General features: G+C 38.9%; 1 protein-coding gene across 3 annotated transcripts in view; it reads left to right on the top strand.

The window, feature by feature from the left end:
• slc1a2b (solute carrier family 1 member 2b) overlaps positions 1 to 17,230 on the top strand; it is a 27,976-nt gene extending 10,746 nt beyond the window's left edge. Inside the window, exons 1-11 of one of the 3 annotated variants that reach the window (XM_024281634.2) lie at positions 3,219 to 3,476; positions 5,015 to 5,154; positions 7,470 to 7,622; positions 7,761 to 8,011; positions 8,137 to 8,281; positions 9,147 to 9,273; positions 9,427 to 9,660; positions 9,767 to 9,961; positions 10,480 to 10,614; positions 10,727 to 10,991; positions 14,137 to 17,230. In XM_024281634.2, coding sequence (XP_024137402.1) covers positions 3,472 to 3,476; positions 5,015 to 5,154; positions 7,470 to 7,622; positions 7,761 to 8,011; positions 8,137 to 8,281; positions 9,147 to 9,273; positions 9,427 to 9,660; positions 9,767 to 9,961; positions 10,480 to 10,614; positions 10,727 to 10,991; positions 14,137 to 14,208 — 1,722 coding nt within the window. In that variant the 5' untranslated portion in view covers positions 3,219 to 3,471 and the 3' untranslated portion in view covers positions 14,209 to 17,230. Of the gene's footprint in view, positions 1 to 3,218; positions 3,477 to 5,014; positions 5,155 to 7,469; positions 7,623 to 7,760; positions 8,012 to 8,136; positions 8,282 to 9,146; positions 9,274 to 9,426; positions 9,661 to 9,766; positions 9,962 to 10,479; positions 10,615 to 10,726; positions 10,992 to 14,136 lie in introns of those variants that run through there. The other 2 variants (XM_024281636.2, XM_024281635.1) reach the window with 2 other exon arrangements.
• Positions 17,231 to 17,672: the final 442 nt, after the last annotated feature.

The following is a 17,672-nucleotide window of genomic DNA, read 5'->3' as shown; positions in this document are numbered from 1 at the left end:
GGGGGGGGGTGATGAGCTGAAACCAGTGTGGGTTCTTAAGCAAGACCCTTTATACTACTGCCTAGCTATGCAGTCTCAAATGTCTTGTTTCCACTGAGCGGTCCTGACCGAACTGGATGCTATGCTTTAGGCCCATAGAAAAACAGAATGGAGCAGTTAGGGCGGAGCTACTGTTGTTACTCCATGAAATCCATTCATTGTATCCCAGTATTACGGCAACAGCAAGCGTCCAACCAGACTCAAGCTAGCCAAAAATGTTGTCCTCTTTTCGGCTGTATTTTTCTTCACCTCCCACAATCTTCTTGTAAAAAATATTAAATTATTTTTATTTTGTGTCTCCCGCTTATTCATGGGGGTTAGGGACCGGAGACACATCAAGTCCCCGAATATGTAGCACCACTGCAGTCGCACCATTATATCACACATTTACGTTGTTGGTCTACACCCCATATGTGCCTTCATGGTCCACTCAATGGAAACGCTCACTTGAATTGCCTGGACCATTCTAAAGCGGCTAGGACCAGTTTGGACTGCTCAGTGGAAACAGGTCAAAAGAGTCCAGGCTTTGGGTCTCCCTGTGCCAGTCCCCAGCCCAGATAAAATACAGGACTGTGTCAGAAAGAGTATTAGACGTAAAACTCCCTGCCAAATCGAATGTGCGAATCACTAAAAGCTGAATTGCCTTGGCGACCCTTGAAGGGGTATGCCGAAATTTGAACAACAATTTGAAGGAACATGTGTCACCGTCTATTTAAATATCAAAGTATTAGAGTCAACAATTAAGTCTTCAAATCTAAATTTAAATATCACTCCCCTTGACTAATTTCCAATAACTAGTACAATCTGTACCCTTTGTGAAAACAAGGAAGTATTACCATGAACTGACATAATGTTTGGTTGTTAATGTCCCTAAGAATGTGTCATTGCTCCCCATTCATTGGTCAGTGGTTTAATTCAGTCTGAAAACAATGGGTGTCAGTATGAAGCTGACTCGGATAAATGTCAGTAAGATATCTGCTTCATTCAGCGGGCGGTTTTTCTGGCACGGGGCCAGTCTTTGATCCGATTTTACTCTTACTCCAGGGTCCTCTTGGAAACCATTCAAGAGAGCTTTCAAATACTGAGCAGGTCTGTGCAGCAGATTTTTCAAAAAGCTGGAGAAGTTTATTGACACTATATGTAACATTAAAACTAGTGAAGACTAGAAGTGAAGGAAAGACACTTCTGAATATTTTTCTGACTTATCCAACAAATATTTGCAGTAAGGTTTGACGGCTGACAAAGACTCCCTTTCTTTAGAGGCTGAAATTTATCTTTCACTTCCTATGCAGGGCACCATCTGAAGTGTTTGCTGGGGAGCTTCCTATTTTTTTTTGTTGGGGGGGGGTTCAGGCTCCGGGGCTACAAATATGTGTGAGCCTGATTTCTTCCCACTGTAATGCAGGAGATGGTGAGGCCCCAAAGAGGCCAGATTTATCCGGGACCTGGCCAAGATCCAGTTGTCTTATTTCACAGTTTATTGTGATGCACCAATCAACAGAATGGTCATTTTGCACCCCCCCACCACCCCGTACCCCAGTGGGAAACTTGTGCTCTCATTTGCATGCCTGAAGTACAAGCTGTCTCTGCTTTAAACTTCCTCTTTAGACGACTTTAGGAAAATGGTAATTAGAAACAAACTACTTTTAGGACGTTTGTAAAATTTATTTGAAGCCCTATTTTTTAATCATAAGAAATTTTTATATATTTTTTGTGTGACTGGTATGCTGTGAGCTTCCTCCTTTTTTTTCTGTAAACCACAGTGTTGCCGGGGCAACCAATCGGGGTCCTCGCTGCATCGCAGTGGTCCTCAATGGCGGCACTCAGGGAACCTCCTCACTCTGGGAAGGCTCCATAAAATCGGGATAATCGCTGTCGATTACGAAAGACAATGGGCTGCCGCTTCTGAAAGATTCATTCATCCTTGCAAAAAAAAAAAACAAAAAAAAAACAGGCAGTGAAGGGAAGAGAGGAGGGGGCAAAGAAAGGGGTCCCTCCGCCGCTCTCCCACGGTGGGCACAGGCATGACATCAGTGGCCTGAAAGATCTGGCATTCTGGACATGCTCACTGCCCCTCGCTATAGCCTTGCTCTCCCTCTCATTTGAACCCCCCCCCCCACCTTTTCTTGCCGCTGCCAGTTTGGATGCGGCGCTTGGCTGAGCGAGTTGGGGCCACTGCCACTGTTTGCGTGTAAAACAAAGCCCCTCAAAACCAAGAGGGAGGAAGCGGAGAGCTTCACATGGTACCAGCCAAAAAGCGGTGATGGCTCCCTCAGCCCTTCCCCTCACAGGCCCCTCTGTTGGCCGAGAGGTGCTGGTGTGACCCCGGTACCCCTTTCTCCCCCTTGTGTTCCTCATACTCCCTCCTGTAACCCCTTCTTCTCAGCTCTAATCCTTTTGCTCTCATCCCCCCCCAAAAAAACGCTCTCTCAGAGGGCCCGTGTGAATGACTCGTCCAGGGACAGGGAATTCTCGTGAGACAACCTTCGCAGACAGGGACGGCGTTCCTTTTGCTCTGCGACTGGTCATTTGTTTGAGGGAGGAAGTCGCTTTCCAGCACATTTCCCTAATTAAAATAATGTGATGATGCTCAATATGCTGTAAGGTCCCATGCTGCTGGGAGACTAGAGTGGAATCAGCATGTCACATCAATTACACATGTCATTCGGGAGTTCAGCGCAGCTCAGGAGTTTTATCAAATAGTGGGATTAGATAAGACTGCTCGCTGCATGTGCGGTGGATGTTTTATATGTAAATCTATACTTCATATCATCCCGTCTTTTAAGCAGGGAGGCCAGCCTCTTATGTTTTGTCCATTAACTGACCTGAAAGATCAGAACCCACAAGATTAGACTTTAAACCTTCATTCCTTTATAGTTTATTCCCTTTTCAGCAAAGTCACTCCTTACAAAGAGCTCTTGTCATCTATGTGCCATTAGTGGGCATCATCGTGCTCATCTCCAGCCGCCCGGCCTCTTTCATGCCATCCATAGAAGGTCTGGAAGTGTGCTCTCCGGGTGGATTAGAGAGTTCAGGGTCCCTGGGGGATTTGGCAGTTCAACTCATATATTAACCCCTCCCCTCCACTTCTCTTTTTAGTTATTTATTTACTCATATGTTTATTGGATGGATGTGTGTGGAGTCAGGAGGTGGGGGCTGAGGGGGGGTAAGCGGACATCAGGACGGGGCAGTTCAGGTTGCTCTGGCTGGGACAGCCGTCCGGATGCCGGTGACTCGCTCCTCTCTGGATGCTTTGGCCGAACGGTTGGGTTTCTAGCCGTCAGCACCTCTCGGATGTTGTCAGAGGAAGGGACCTCATCTGATCATTTTTGGATGGAGCACCTGTGATAGTACCAGTGCTGATTCCCCCTTAAATACCAAAGTCTGGAGATTTCATCCTGGGCTGTGAAGCTCCTACCTCAACCTAAAGATATGAAGTAAGTGCTATACAGTTAAAGTTAATGGTACATTTATTTGTCTTTTAGTAATTAAATTTTAAGCTCCAAAAATTACGTTTTATGTTTTGTTTAATCTTTTTTTTCCTAAAATATGTCAGTTTTACATTGCAAAATTAAATGCTTTCAATGTGATCAATTGAAGACAGTTTCAAAGTTACTGTAAAAATAATTTAATCATGTTAATTTAATCAGCATGCAATTAATCAGTGATTTAAGCTTAAATAAATCTAAAATTAGCTATATTTCAAAAATATTATAATAAACTTTACCCCATATTTTAAATGTAATTATTTTTTTTAACTGCTTATTTATGCACATTTTTTTATTTTCTATCAGTAAACTTAGATCTTACAATAAAATGCTCACCCATTTTTGGTATTTTAATGTAATTTGCTGAAAAATTATCCCACAAATCTCTCTTTTTGGTAGTGAAGACTCTCTAAAATAATGCAACTTTGATGGTACTTTACAAAATTCATCTGCTCTGACCATTTATCTCATCCGTCTCTGATGTGGTGGAAGGGTTGCTAATGAGATGATAATGACAGAGTATTCCCACTTCCTCTTTTAGAGCTAAAAATACTGTACAGGAGAGCAAAAAAGGGGCAGGAATTAACAGGTCTCATCCATCTTTAGTGTAAGTGATGAGATTATTTAGGATGTCTGATTTATTTCTGGACTTTTCACAGGTTTTCTGAGCTTTTTTGTGTGTGAAATATGAAATAAGGGTATAATGGTTTGCCTTCTGTGTTTTATTTCACACCTCACATTGAAATGAATAAGAAGAGGTACGATCAGCGCATCTGTTTGCCTGGAGGCCGACTGGGTTTTCTTCTTATAGCTGAGATTATGATGTTCCTACATTATGGTTATAAGATTTATGAAAAAAAAATAAGTTACCTTAAATCTACACATCAACTCACTATTTTTGGTTTTATATTAGACTAACCAAGCACAAAAAGAGTTTATCTATCAGCACAATAACATAAAGCTATATAGTCTCATTATCTCTTTTTTTTTCCTTTTCATTGACTGATTTACACACCTGCCTAACAGGCAAAGAGAGCAGCAGCTGGCGTTCCTCTCACGGGTAAACTCGAGTCACACCTCGATAGGCATTCAGGAGCTTTGCCTGAAAACTTTCTATCCCTGCTACCTGCACTTAGACACTGCGAGGTTCCTCTTGGTTGAGTTTAAAGTTTCGAGTGGTTCCTTGTCCACAGAGATCTCCAGAATTTCTCTACAGAAATGTCAATCTTTAGGACAAACTTTAACAATAACGAGCTTTTATTTAGCATTCGTAGGAGGCAGCAGCTTGTAGTCATCTCCCATCTGGTGGATGCTATAGTCACCATTGACTGTTTTTGACTGACAGTTTGAGTGTTTTAAATAAATATTGCAAATGGTCTGTTCTAAATAGTGCACCCCTTTTTTTTATCTTTCTTTTAGATAATGACAGAATATGCTCTTTAAAAACCATTCTAATTGCTCCTCTGTTTGCCTTTTCTCTGCCGCAGTGCCAACAGTATGCCTAAACAAGTGGAGGTGAGAATGCACGAGAGTCACCTGGAGCCCATCGAGGCCAGGCCCCAGTCGAAATGCGCCAAAATCTGCTCCAAAATGTTCAAGAACCTCCTTCTCACACTCACCGTCCTCGGTAAGTCGTGCATCGTTTTCCTTTCTCGAAAAAAGAAAAAAGCAGAGGCAGAGTCTTGCCGACACCAACAGCTTCTCTCGGCCGCCACTTAACCGAAGCTTCATCTGCAGCTCGTTTGCAGAATCAGGGTGGGTGCCATCTGTGCTCAGTGTACCAGGCAGTAAGATAACTGGGTGTACTGACCTTCGCCAGCTCTGTGCCACCTGTTGCTATCAAAAGCTCCGCTCTGCACTCTGGACAAGCAATCAGCCCTGTGGTGATGCGCGGAGAAAGCAGTGATCTCAGAAAGGGCGCGTTGCTCCGCAGGGGTAGATTTAATGATGAAAAGGAAAGGTTACGAATACGCTTGTGCGATTTCTGGGTAGATCTGAAATAGCTTTGTTTACCCAGCAAATCTTATTTTTACACACTTTGGCGTCTGGCAGCTTGGAGTTCTCTCCCATCACTGAAGTCCACATGCACTTGGCATGAACTCGTTTTATAAATAGATGGGTTAGTGTGTGCTAAATCTATAGCAACTTGACAGGAGTTTCACATTGAGAGGAAGCCAGAATGAACATTGATCATCTGTCATTTGGAAGAAAAGAGCCCAAGAGAAGAAGCCAAGAAGAAGGCACAGGAAATCAGCAGCCATCCAAACTCTTCAGCTGGCGGAAGTTCACAGGAAGTTGCTCTACTCAATAATAGTGATAATAAAAAAACAATAATGCTAGTGTGAATGCTGTAAGCGGAATTTGGCAGCTGAAGATGCTAGTGACGATAGCTAAAGATGCTGAAATTGTTAGCTGAAAACAATGAAGCTAATAGCCTGCTAAAATGTTTGTTAAATGCCAAATTTGTCTAAAAAATTATAAGTTAGCCAAAACAGCTAGCATGTAGATTAAATATGAGCTAAACTCCAAAAAAGCCTAAAAAAAACCAAACAAAAACATAAATTAGCTAAAACAGCTAGCATGTAGCTGAAATGTTCACTGAATTCCAAAACACCCTAAAAAACTAAAGAACTAAATAAAAAAATAAGCTTAAGTTAGCCAAAACTGCTAGCATGTAGATTAAATATGAGATAAACTCCAAAAAAGCCTTAAAAAAACAAACAAAAACATAAATTAGCCAAAACAGTTAGCATGTAGCTGAAATGTTCGCTAAATTCCAAAACACTCTAAAAAACAAAATTAAAAAATAAGCTTAAGTTAGCCAAAACAGCTAGCATTTAACGGACATATTAGCTACACTCCAAATTAGCCTAAAAAACTTAATCAATGCCAATATAGTCTAAAAAGCTAGCATAATGCCAATATAACTTTCAACTTTGTTATTCTCTGGCTCCATAAAATATAAAGTAACGACTAATCGACTATTACATTAGTCATCAACTTAATTAATAGTCGATTAGACGTCAATTAGTCAACTAATCGTGGGAGCCCTAGACTATACCAGAACAGTTTTTCACTATTCTTTCTTAACTGCAGCTCTGTGCATCGTTTTTATCTGAGCCTCCAATCCGTGTTTTTGTATGATACTGGCAGCAACGTGGCACAGAGTTTTGTCTTGGTACCCATCCCAAGTAAAAACAAAGAAACATGTCTCATACCTACAAAAACCACGAGGCATGATCTCTTGCGAGATCTTGATGTTGTTTTTGTCACGGTGTAGAGCTGCTCACAGAGGCTCAGTGTGACTTTTTAGTGGCCGGGTATTAGGTAGAAAACTTAAAAGTAAGACACTGAAAGACGCTTATAAATAACTCATTAAATATCATCTTGTAAGCATTTTAAATCATATCGTCAAAGGAAATATCGTCATTTGACTCGGCAAGGATTTGAACTCATGACCTTCCAGTCTCAGGGCGATCTCTACCACAATGCCACTGAGTTGGTTTGTCTGGGCACAGAGGTCAGCCAGTGGCTGGTGGGTTAAAACGTTTAGGATTTTGGATTTAGTAGGGGCTGAAATGTTGGAATCAAAACACAAATTAAGCTGAAATTATGTTTTCCTTATTATTTTTCCTTCGTTTACTAAATAAAAGCAAGTTTAAAAGTTCAGCTTAAAGACAAATATGTTATATGCTGTTACCACCAAGGGATTTTACACTTAACTCTCCTAAAGGTTTTGGTTTTTGTCTTCACAACCAGAGGAAAATAAAACGTCATCATACAAATCCAAGCAATACAGCGTGAGTTACTACAGTGTCTCTAAATGACAAGAAATGTTGAAATGATTAAAAACACAGACTAGAAATCACTCAAAACAATTATTTTGCACTATTCTTTCAACTTGTGCACCTTTTAATCAGAATGTATTTTTGTTTTCTGCAGGTGTGATCTTAGGAGCTGTATCGGGGATGTTGCTTCGCGTTGCCTCCCCTATCCACCCAGACATAGTCATGGTGATTGCGTTTCCTGGAGACATTCTGATGAGGATGTTGAAGATGTTGATCCTTCCACTCATCATTTCCAGTTTAATCACAGGTACAATAAGCCAACATGTGTAGAGGAGTTTACATCAAGTTTAGCATCAAGAGGAAAACGTGTAGATATTGGTATTAATACAAATAGATGATCTATGTGTGTGATCTATCAGGACTGAATGGACATCTTTGGTTACAGGTCTTGCTGGTCTTGATGCCAAATCCAGTGGTCGCCTGGGAACCAGAGCCATGGTCTACTATATGTCCACCACTGTTATTGCCGCAGTCCTGGGAGTCATCCTTGTGTTAGTCATTCATCCTGGCAACCCCAAACTGAAGGAAAATCTGGGAGAAGGAGAGAAAAATGACGATGTGTCCAGCTTAGATGCCTTCTTTGATCTGATCAGGAACCTGTTCCCAGAAAATCTGGTGCAAGCTTGTTTCCAACAGGTAATAACACGTTGTTGTACATAGTATGTGGGTGAGGGGTTAGGGTCACTTTAGGGTTTACTTTACAAAAGTAAATTGAATTGTCAATGGGATAATGAGGCCTATAAATATTTATTTCTCTTTAGATTCAAACAGTCACCAAGAAGGTGGAAGTGATTGAGGAAGAAGTCAACACCACCAGCATGGGAGGCCTTTTGGTGAACATTACCAAGGAGCCCCAGTTCATCATCAAAAAGTCCCTCCAGTTCAAGAGTGGCATGAATGTCTTGGGTATGCGGTGTTGTGTTGAGTAGAACTAAAGGCCACTCCTCACTGCTTTGAGCTAAATGCTAACTTGAATAAGTCAACTGTTGACGGTAATAAAGCTAGCATTTTGATGCATTTGTGAGCTAGCATAAGCCTTGTTTCCACCAAGCAGTACGGTCCGTAAGTGTGGTATGGTCCAGTTAATTCTGTTTCCACCAAGCGGTTTGTTTTCACGGTGCACCTGTGGCTTAGACTGCTAGCGTGCTGCTAGCTTATCCTGTATCACACCGTCGCCAAGAATGGCAAGGAACGTTTGCAGTTCCACTGCAGACTTTGCTGTCGTTTGCAGGCATTTTCAATACAGACTCCTGACTAAAAGGGAAACCGCAAAAACGCAAATGCTTACAAATGTTGGAAACGTTAGCTTAAATGAGCGCTACATCGGTGATTTCTGGTATTATCGTCACTTTCTGCCAATCAATGGGTGGCCATAGCAGCTCTTTCTTTTTTCCGTTCCACTTTTCAATGAACCTTCAACCAATGGGGGCCCCCAATCGGTACTGTTTAATGGGTCCATTTTACAATGGAGATGCTCAAAATAGCGGACCATACAGTACTGGACCGCTCATTGGAAACGAGGCTATACTAACTATTTTAAGCATGAGCTGATCGATCTGGCAAAGATACAGTAGAAGGAAATGTCTGAAGATTGTAACTGTTGACATTTCCTTTGAAGCCCCAGGGATCACTGAAGCCATTAGATGTCACTCCGTTTAAATCCATCCTAAGTAACTGTAATACATTTCCCTAAAGAAATGTAATGTATTTTCATGAACTTTTTTTTCTTGCAAAACTTCAAGTTTGACTCCATCATGATTTTCTGTCTCAGGTCTGATTGGTTTCTTTATTGCTTTTGGCATCTGCATGGGTAAAATGGGAGAAAAGGCCAGACTCATGATTGAATTCTTCAACATCCTCAATGAGATTGTGATGAAACTTGTCATCATGATCATGTGGTTAGTATCACTCATGACTCCCATCCATTCAGTTTATTGATCGATCAGAAATAACTAACTGTATAGTTATTTCTCAATTATTACAGCATAAAAATATATTTTCCCTTCACTTAATGAACGTTTTTAATTTTTTATTTCGTTTTAACCCATCAGGTACTCCCCGTTTGGTATTGCATGTCTGATCTGTGGCAAAATCATCTCCATTAAGGACCTGGAGGTGGTAGCAAGGCAGCTTGGCATGTATATGATAACTGTGATTATTGGCCTCATCATCCACGGAGCCATCTTCCTGCCCAGCATTTACTTCGCCATCACTAGGAAAAACCCTTTCACCTTCTTCCTGGGCATCTTTCAGGCCTGGATCACTGCTTTGGGCACAGCCTCAAGGTCAGTACATCAATGGATGGGTGAATCAATAATCATACCTCCTCTTGGTACTAATAATTACTCAATTTATAGTTTCCTGCTTTTGTTGTATCTTGTTTTTATCCAGTGCTGGTACACTTCCCGTTACCTTCCGGTGCCTGGAGGAGAACTTGGGGATTGACAAGAGAGTCACCCGTTTTGTGCTCCCTGTGGGAGCCACCATCAACATGGACGGAACTGCTCTGTATGAGGCTGTGGCAGCCATCTTCATTGCCCAAATGAATGGTGTCCATCTCGACCCTGGTCAGATCGTCACCGTCAGGTCAGAAGAAAAGCACTTTTTTAAAGAAAATGTCCAAGAATGAGTTCATTCACAGTTTATATATCCAAATCCAATAATTCTGTGCAGTCTTGAAATGATAAATTCAACATCACAGTGAAGACATCCAACTGAGATGCTTATACAGATGCAAATTAACCAGCATGAGAGAGCAACAACTGTGCCGTGCCCCACGCCAAGCAGGAAGACAAACAGCAGCCGCTTTTTTTCTTTTCATAGTCTTTGCCAAATGGTTTTCTCTCAGTCGAGTGAATAGAGGACAGATGACCTTCCTTCTGACATTTCTATGGCACATAAATCCATAAAATGTCATATGAAACAACCCATCTGTCATATTTAAGTGCACGCTCTGGGGTTCTTCAAATCCTACTTGACATAGACCAGAGTTTGATCTGTAGATGTGAGATACATTGGGTTTTATCGTCAAGCGATGTAGAGCATAGAGTTTTAGAGTTAGGGTCTCCATGTTTATTTATTTTTTTTTTTTTTATATCTTCCAGTCTGACAGCTACCCTGGCCAGTGTTGGGGCAGCCAGTATTCCCAGTGCCGGTTTGGTAACTATGCTGTTGATCTTGACCGCTGTTGGTTTACCAACCCAAGATATCAGCCTTCTGGTTGCTGTTGACTGGCTACTGTACGTATAACTTTTTGTTTATTTGTTCTTTTGACCACAAAATTGTTATTGTCAAATTAAATGTCAAATTAAATGCTACAAAGTGAGCAGAAGATTCTTTTTTTGCTTGTAGGGATCGATTTAGGACCTCAGTGAATGTGGTGGGCGACTCCTACGGCGCGGGCATTGTGTACCATCTGTCCAAGGCGGAGCTGGATGAGCTGGATGCACACACGGCTAAATCTGACGACATTGAAATGATGACAAAGACCCAATCTTACTATGACGACATGAAGAATCACCACGAAAACAATTCCAACCAGTGCGTCATAACCGCAGCCGCCTCTTCTACCGTTTCCACTTCTGCTAACAATTCTGTCTTAGTAGATGAATGCAAGGTACAATTAATGCTTCCAGATGTAGAGACTTCTATATAACCCCTTGCTGCTGCATGCTCACCCTGCACATTGGCTTTCTCTCTGCATGCTTTTCCATCTAGTTTTTTTTTTTGTGTGCAAAGGTGTTAACTAATCATTTCATGAGTGAAGTTGGAGAATCATATATCAGTCACATATCCAAAATGTCACTGTGCAGCGACATAAATGCAAGTTTTTCAGCATATTTGGCCGAGAGGACCTGGTGGCAGACAAGGTAGCGTCAGAAAATCATTAGCCGGAAGTGAAAATTCCACAATATTTGAGAGTTACAACCACTTTTATCAAAACTTTTTAATGTGAATAAAAAATTTAGTGTTCAGGATTAGCTTAAAGTGGGTAAACACTTTATTAATTTCAAAAGGGATATCAAGTTGTTTAGATCAGTTACCTCTGACTTGACGATTTTAAAATGTCTGTACGGCGGCCGTCTATATCAGGTCTCATCGACCACCAGGAAGCTCGGGGGGTACGTGAAAAACAAATTATTCTGCACACCTGACTGCCACCATCTACACTCATAGCCAGGCTAATGATTATAAAAAGATTTTGGCGGCAGCATGAAATCTTAATTATTCTGCCGATAGCTCCCGTGGTGGCAGTTTATTTATGACTGTTTCCAAAGTGTCTTCAAATATAAATCAGGGAATGCTTTACATCAATACATATACGTTTATGATAGACTTTCTTCATAATTTAGCTTAAACTTTGATTTTTGGTTGATATAAGACATGTGTGTTACTAAACAACAAAAACAAAAAAAAAAAAATTGTTTTTTTAATTTGTTAACAAGCAGATAACAATAAAAAATACCTTTTAGTTGGCATATTTCAAGTTTATTTCAAACTGTCCAAAATGTGACGAGGACCAACAGTCAGCACTTTTAAAGCCCCATTTATAGAGGTCATTTAAATTTAGCACAATGCATGTTTGGCGCTTTCAATGTAAGCTACCTGGCATCCCTCAGGGATGCAGCAATTTTCTTTCCTCACGATTCGGTTCAATGGGATAACATAGAGTTTGGTTCTGAATTGCTGCATCCCTGTGCCATTAAGTGTGTTAGGAATTATTATGGATAATCATAATGACATTGTCACATTATTTTCAGCAATCCCCCACTTATATTTTAGGTCCTAATTTAAAATGCTTTCAACGTAAATGTCAAGTATGAATCAATCAGCGTAGAGATGAGTCACCGTTGCTCCAGGAATTGGTAAAGGCACATGCAAGTGTCATATCTAGTTAGTGGTTCATGTGGTCCTCACACACACCTCTCCTTCATACTGTTGGTGAGTCACTTCCTTACAGGGCTTCATTCTGACACAATTTCATCTTTATAAGCTTTGTGTTTCAATCAAGAGCTGCAGAGCTGCTCTCATAACGTTGAACAAAATTAATGTGGAATGTCATGACTGGATGCCTTTTACACTCTATTATGTCCTCTGACACACACTCAGTTAGAAAAGGTCTTTTAATGAACCTATTGATTTATTAAAGGGTAAGCGGGTGTTGCTTAGCAACACTCTTAACCTGTCACAGGGGCAATCTGTCCACAGCTAAAACTTAACGTTCATTTTTTTCTGCCTCAGCTTCTTGAATACAGAGAAAAATGCCACAAAGGGTCTATTTCCAAGATTCTCCTTTTTTCTCATCTTGTCTGTTTTCTTTTTGCATTTCTAACCCTTTTTAAAGTTGCAAACTTATAGAAAGCTTGCAGAGAAGCAGAATTTGATCAAAGAAATCGCTTTTCCCTGTGTTATATGTATATTTTCTATCTTTACTTTTTAATTGTTTTTTTTTTCATCTTTTGCATCTGTGAATTTTAATTTTGGGGTTAACACATGCATGCACATGAGTGATAATTGTATTTTTCATGTTACAAAATATCTGAAATTTTACTTTAAACACTACTAAAAGCACAGACGTGTTTATGCAATTACAGCCAGAAAAAGAGCTAAAATGATATATATATATTTAAAATAAAATAGATCTCATTTAGGTGTAAGTAACACTAATGATACGTGATAACTCAGTACTTATAAACAAATATATTCACACAACATGGTTAACATCTGAACCTGCTAACAGCTACCATTAAGATAAAAGAGAAGCTCAGTTTTTTCTTGTTTCTAAGCAGTAAAATCCACAGAACTTTGGATTAATTGGAGATAACATGCAGTGCACATCACAATTGGCAGACTAAATTGCTTCTCTGTTGTTTTGATGTTCCGTGCAATCAGTCAACTGAAAACACATTGACACTAACAAGCTGAATCCCAGCATTTCACCCCAATTGTTGGGATTGAGGACAGTAAATCGGTTCTCTTCTCAGGTTAATTCACTGGTAGGACGTTTTTCTGTCTGATTTATTGTACGGACTGTCTTGAAATGGAGCAATTTGGTTTAAAATCAGATTTAAAAAAAAATAAGGATGATAGTTCAGTGAAGGAGTTTTTATTTTAGCATAAAAGCACATCTCAAATAGTCATTTATTTTAAGCGTATTTAATTCAAATGAAAATTTTGACTTAAAGACACACTCTAATCATCTTTTGATCTATTATCAAATTATTAAAAGTGTTTTTTTTAATGACAATACTGCCAAAATATAAAAACTGTCTTATTTTCTAGTAGATATGTTTTCCAAATTGGCAGTAGTTCATTCAAAATTCACCTTTGAGTTGTGGGCGGGATTGTTAATGTGGAGTAACCCCGCCCCCTTTCCCCTCCACGGTGCTGAGAGAGTTTATAGCCTGCCCAGCGTATTTCCTACATCACCAAAAAGCTATTTTAAAACAGATATTCAATGATTTCAACAAAAAAAAATACTAAATTAAACTTAAATTTCTCAACACATGTCCTCCATAATCAGCAAAATGCGACAAGAACATGTTAAAATCAACGTTTTAATTGGATTGGTCTTTAAGATATGAGAATTATAACTTTAAAAGCATCAACATTTTTATACTAAACTAGATTTAACTCAACATATACAGACACAGAATTTTCAGGTAAATATTCTTTTAATTTTAGAAAAATTGAGGAGTTATGTGAGTGTTTTTTAAGTGTCTTTGATCCAATGTTTAGATTTTGCTGCTAACTACTTGCAGGTAACCTCAGCCACAAACGGCTCTGCTGCGGAGTGCACGCTTGTTGAGGAGGAACCATGGAAACATGAATAATGGCGGCGCAGAGATCCTCTGCTCCTGGGCTCAGCAAGTTTTCCTATATCTGGTGATGATATAAAAAAAAAAGAAAAAAAGAAAAAAAAGAAGAGCAAATGAAAAGTCACATGAACAGATGTACTAATTTTTTTATGTAGTTTACTTTGCAATTTTTTTATTAGTCCCTTTAAAGGTTTTTTTTGTAACTGTCTATCTGACTGATGTGTAATACTAATTCACTTAACCGTGAAGTGATAACAGAGGTTTATCTCACCCGTTAGGGCGCAATTGATCCCATACAGCAGACACTTGCACAACATACTTCAAGGCTTGGAGAGGGAAGGAAGGCAGGAAAAATTAAAAAAGGAAGATGTTCTTAGAGTTACATCCCGGTTGTGTATTTTTATGAAGAGCGACGGAGATGAACGCAAAGATGCACTGAGACCATCATGAAATCTCAGTGTAAATGCTTTTTACACTGTTTGAACAGTTCTTTTTTGTTTTGTTATCATAAAAAAGTCTTCAGTCAGAGCAGTTGAAATGTTTAAAAGTCTCTGATAAACTCGTCAAAGGGAAGTAGCCCTAAACCCTGCAAGCTCTTAAAATGTGGGATTTTAAAGCACATTTTAAAAAAGAAATTATGATCCATTTTTATTCCTCCTTTTTCTCATAGATCAAAATTTGGAGTTAAATAGTTTAAAGAAATATTTATAAGACGAATTGACGAATGTTTTAGCTTCCACAAAGAAAGTTATATTTTTTATCTTTACTTATATTAGCACTTTGTCCCCCAAAGTTATTGATACCAATGAAATTTAAAATCTACGTGATTCAAAATAAAATTTATTTAAAAAAGAAAAGAGTTTCAAAATTAAAGCAGAGAATATATATATATATAGCAAGCCAAATTGGCAGTGAGATAAACTTTTCATCATTTATTTTGTCATTTCAAACCGATGCCCCTTCAAGCAATCTTTAAAAAACAAAAAAGCAACAAAAGGACAGAGGGAGGTACTCAGGCGTCTTTGTTTACTCTATTACAGGGAAAAAAACAAACATTCCAAATTGTTTACTTGCTCATCAGAGCGCTTCAGCTCGGGGAATCAGCACAAAATTTTGAATATGCGACCGATAGTGGCAAAAAATGTTTACTACTGAAGGATGAAATAAGCACAACGACGACATTCCAGCGGCTGAATGATCCAGTGAAGGAGCACAGTTACTGAACGCTGACAGAGCACACGATGAAGGAGGAGGAGAACACATGGAAGAAAGGCTAAATCATTTCAACTCATTTACTCACCAGAGCTCAAGACTGTTGAAACCCTGCATGCTGCAGCTGTTTGACTACATTTAAGAAGCCAACTTCCAGGTCGTAAGAAAAGCTGCCAATAATACCGTTTGCAAAGATGTCAAACACAGTAAAGTCAAGACTACTGGCTGTTAACATTTTTTTTTTTTTTTTTTTTTGAGAGTGAGGCCTCCGTGTTATATCTTTATGACTGCTGTGGTTCTGTTCTCCCTTGTTTCTTTTGTGCTGAATGACAACCTCGCCTTGAAAGTGTTCACCTTAAAACTACAGTAACGATAGGAAATTTAACACAGCACTCCGCCCCCACACACAATCAGAAACCATCTGGCAAACAGAAACACCGCACAAACACCCACGTCGATTTCCTATTAGCAGAACACACTCCTTATCTTTTAGACTTTGTGATCTTCAGGAAAAACTACACTTTTTCTCCATGGAGAGACCATGACGACCACAGTGTCACCACCGATGGGGTGTTAGGAACACTTTTTATTCAAACTCACTGTTTTAGAAGCATGAACTAAATAAAACGAGAAATATTTTATCTTAAAAGGATGATATTTGAAGTGCCTCATTGCACTTTGTGTATATATTGTAGGTAACAGAGTTTTTTTTGTTTGTTTGCTTTGTTTTGTTTCATTTGGGGGGCATTGAAATGTTATGTAGGAATATAGTTTTATTGCTGTGACCATTTTAATGTAATTCTCTAGGGGAATATATATATATGTCCTTAAAAAAAGAACATTAGATTAGAAAACATGTATAGAGTAAACTGTGTAATAAACTGTTCTCTTTTTTTATTTTCTAATTGCTGTTTTCTAGTTAACTTACCTGTCACACACAATATATAAATATCTTTTTTTTGTATCTAATGTAAGTTCTTTGAATGTTTGCTCCATAAAGATATAATCTGTGTGAATTCATTTTCATTGTACATACATGGATATATAATTGTTCTGTTCAGAAAATCAGAATTTCCTAAAATGATCCTAAAACTAATAACGCTGTTTGCATGAATATGGAAGAAAATAAAAGGGATGGATAGGAATGAAATAAAGAAATGAGTTGAGGGGAAGTTTCTGATTTTTTTTTTTTTTTATTAAAGAGGCAGATTTTGGTTTGTTACTAGAAAGGTTTTGGAAAAGAAAGACAGAAGAAAATGTTGAATTTTTCAGTAACAGAACAATTATCCGTGGTTTTCCAGCATAGAACAACAATCCTCAGGTGATCCATATCAAACCATTTCTCAGAGGAGACCGTCTCCCGTCTCCAAACATCTGCACAACTCAAACATATAGACCCGTCAGAGTCCACGTCAGCTTTCAACGTTCCACAGATCCGCCCGCTCCGCTGCAGCCCTCGATATCCAAGACGTTTACAGAAATATGACTTGGTAAACTGCCTTTACTCCAGTTGCCTTTTACTCACTAACTATATGCATGCTCAATGTGTGTTTGACTAAGTGTCATTGATGGGAATTTACTGCCGAACAAAGAGCCAGCATCTCTGCTGAAACTGTCGACTTTCCCAACTTCACCCCAATCTGCTGAAGTGTCCATGAGCAAGCAGAGAGTCTGTGTGGGGAAATGTTAAATTAAAAATAGAAATGAGAAGAAAAAACGTCCCTTCCTTCCGTCTGTTATACATGAAAATCTGTTGCTACATATCAATGTTGTACCTTTGGTGTACATATACAAATATGACTAATAAATGTTGATTCATAACTAATTTTTTGTTGATCTTTGGTGAGTTTTTTTTATTGAATAAACAAGAATTGTTTCTGAATATGTTCTGTAGTGAGTTTAAAGTTATCCAATAGTTGCTTTTTTTTTTCTAACACACTACTTTTGAACAAGGTTTGCATCATTTATAGCTTTTGTATTCAAAACCGCAAAAGAAAATCTGTGCAAATTCAGTTTTATGATAGATCAAAAGATGTAAAATTGATATTTTTTCTTATGGCTAACATTAAGGGAAACATTAGTGGTTGTACACATATATATTTTTATTTAATCATAGTATGATTAACCCAGACTTGGAGATGAAAATAAGCGCTAGAATTTATTTTTCATGTGGTGGGAATTTGTACATTTTGTAGCTAGCATTACAATGCAAAAAGAAGCCTCTTAAAATGAGTCAGAAATTCTTAAAATCTGAACATTTGTATTTA

The sequence above is a fragment of the Oryzias melastigma genome, linkage group LG6 (genome assembly GCF_002922805.2).
Source record: "Oryzias melastigma strain HK-1 linkage group LG6, ASM292280v2, whole genome shotgun sequence".
Classification (NCBI taxonomy): domain Eukaryota; kingdom Metazoa; phylum Chordata; class Actinopteri; order Beloniformes; family Adrianichthyidae; genus Oryzias; species Oryzias melastigma.
The sequence above is the reverse complement of the archived record's forward strand: the minus strand, read 5'-3'. Positions and strand labels throughout refer to the sequence as shown.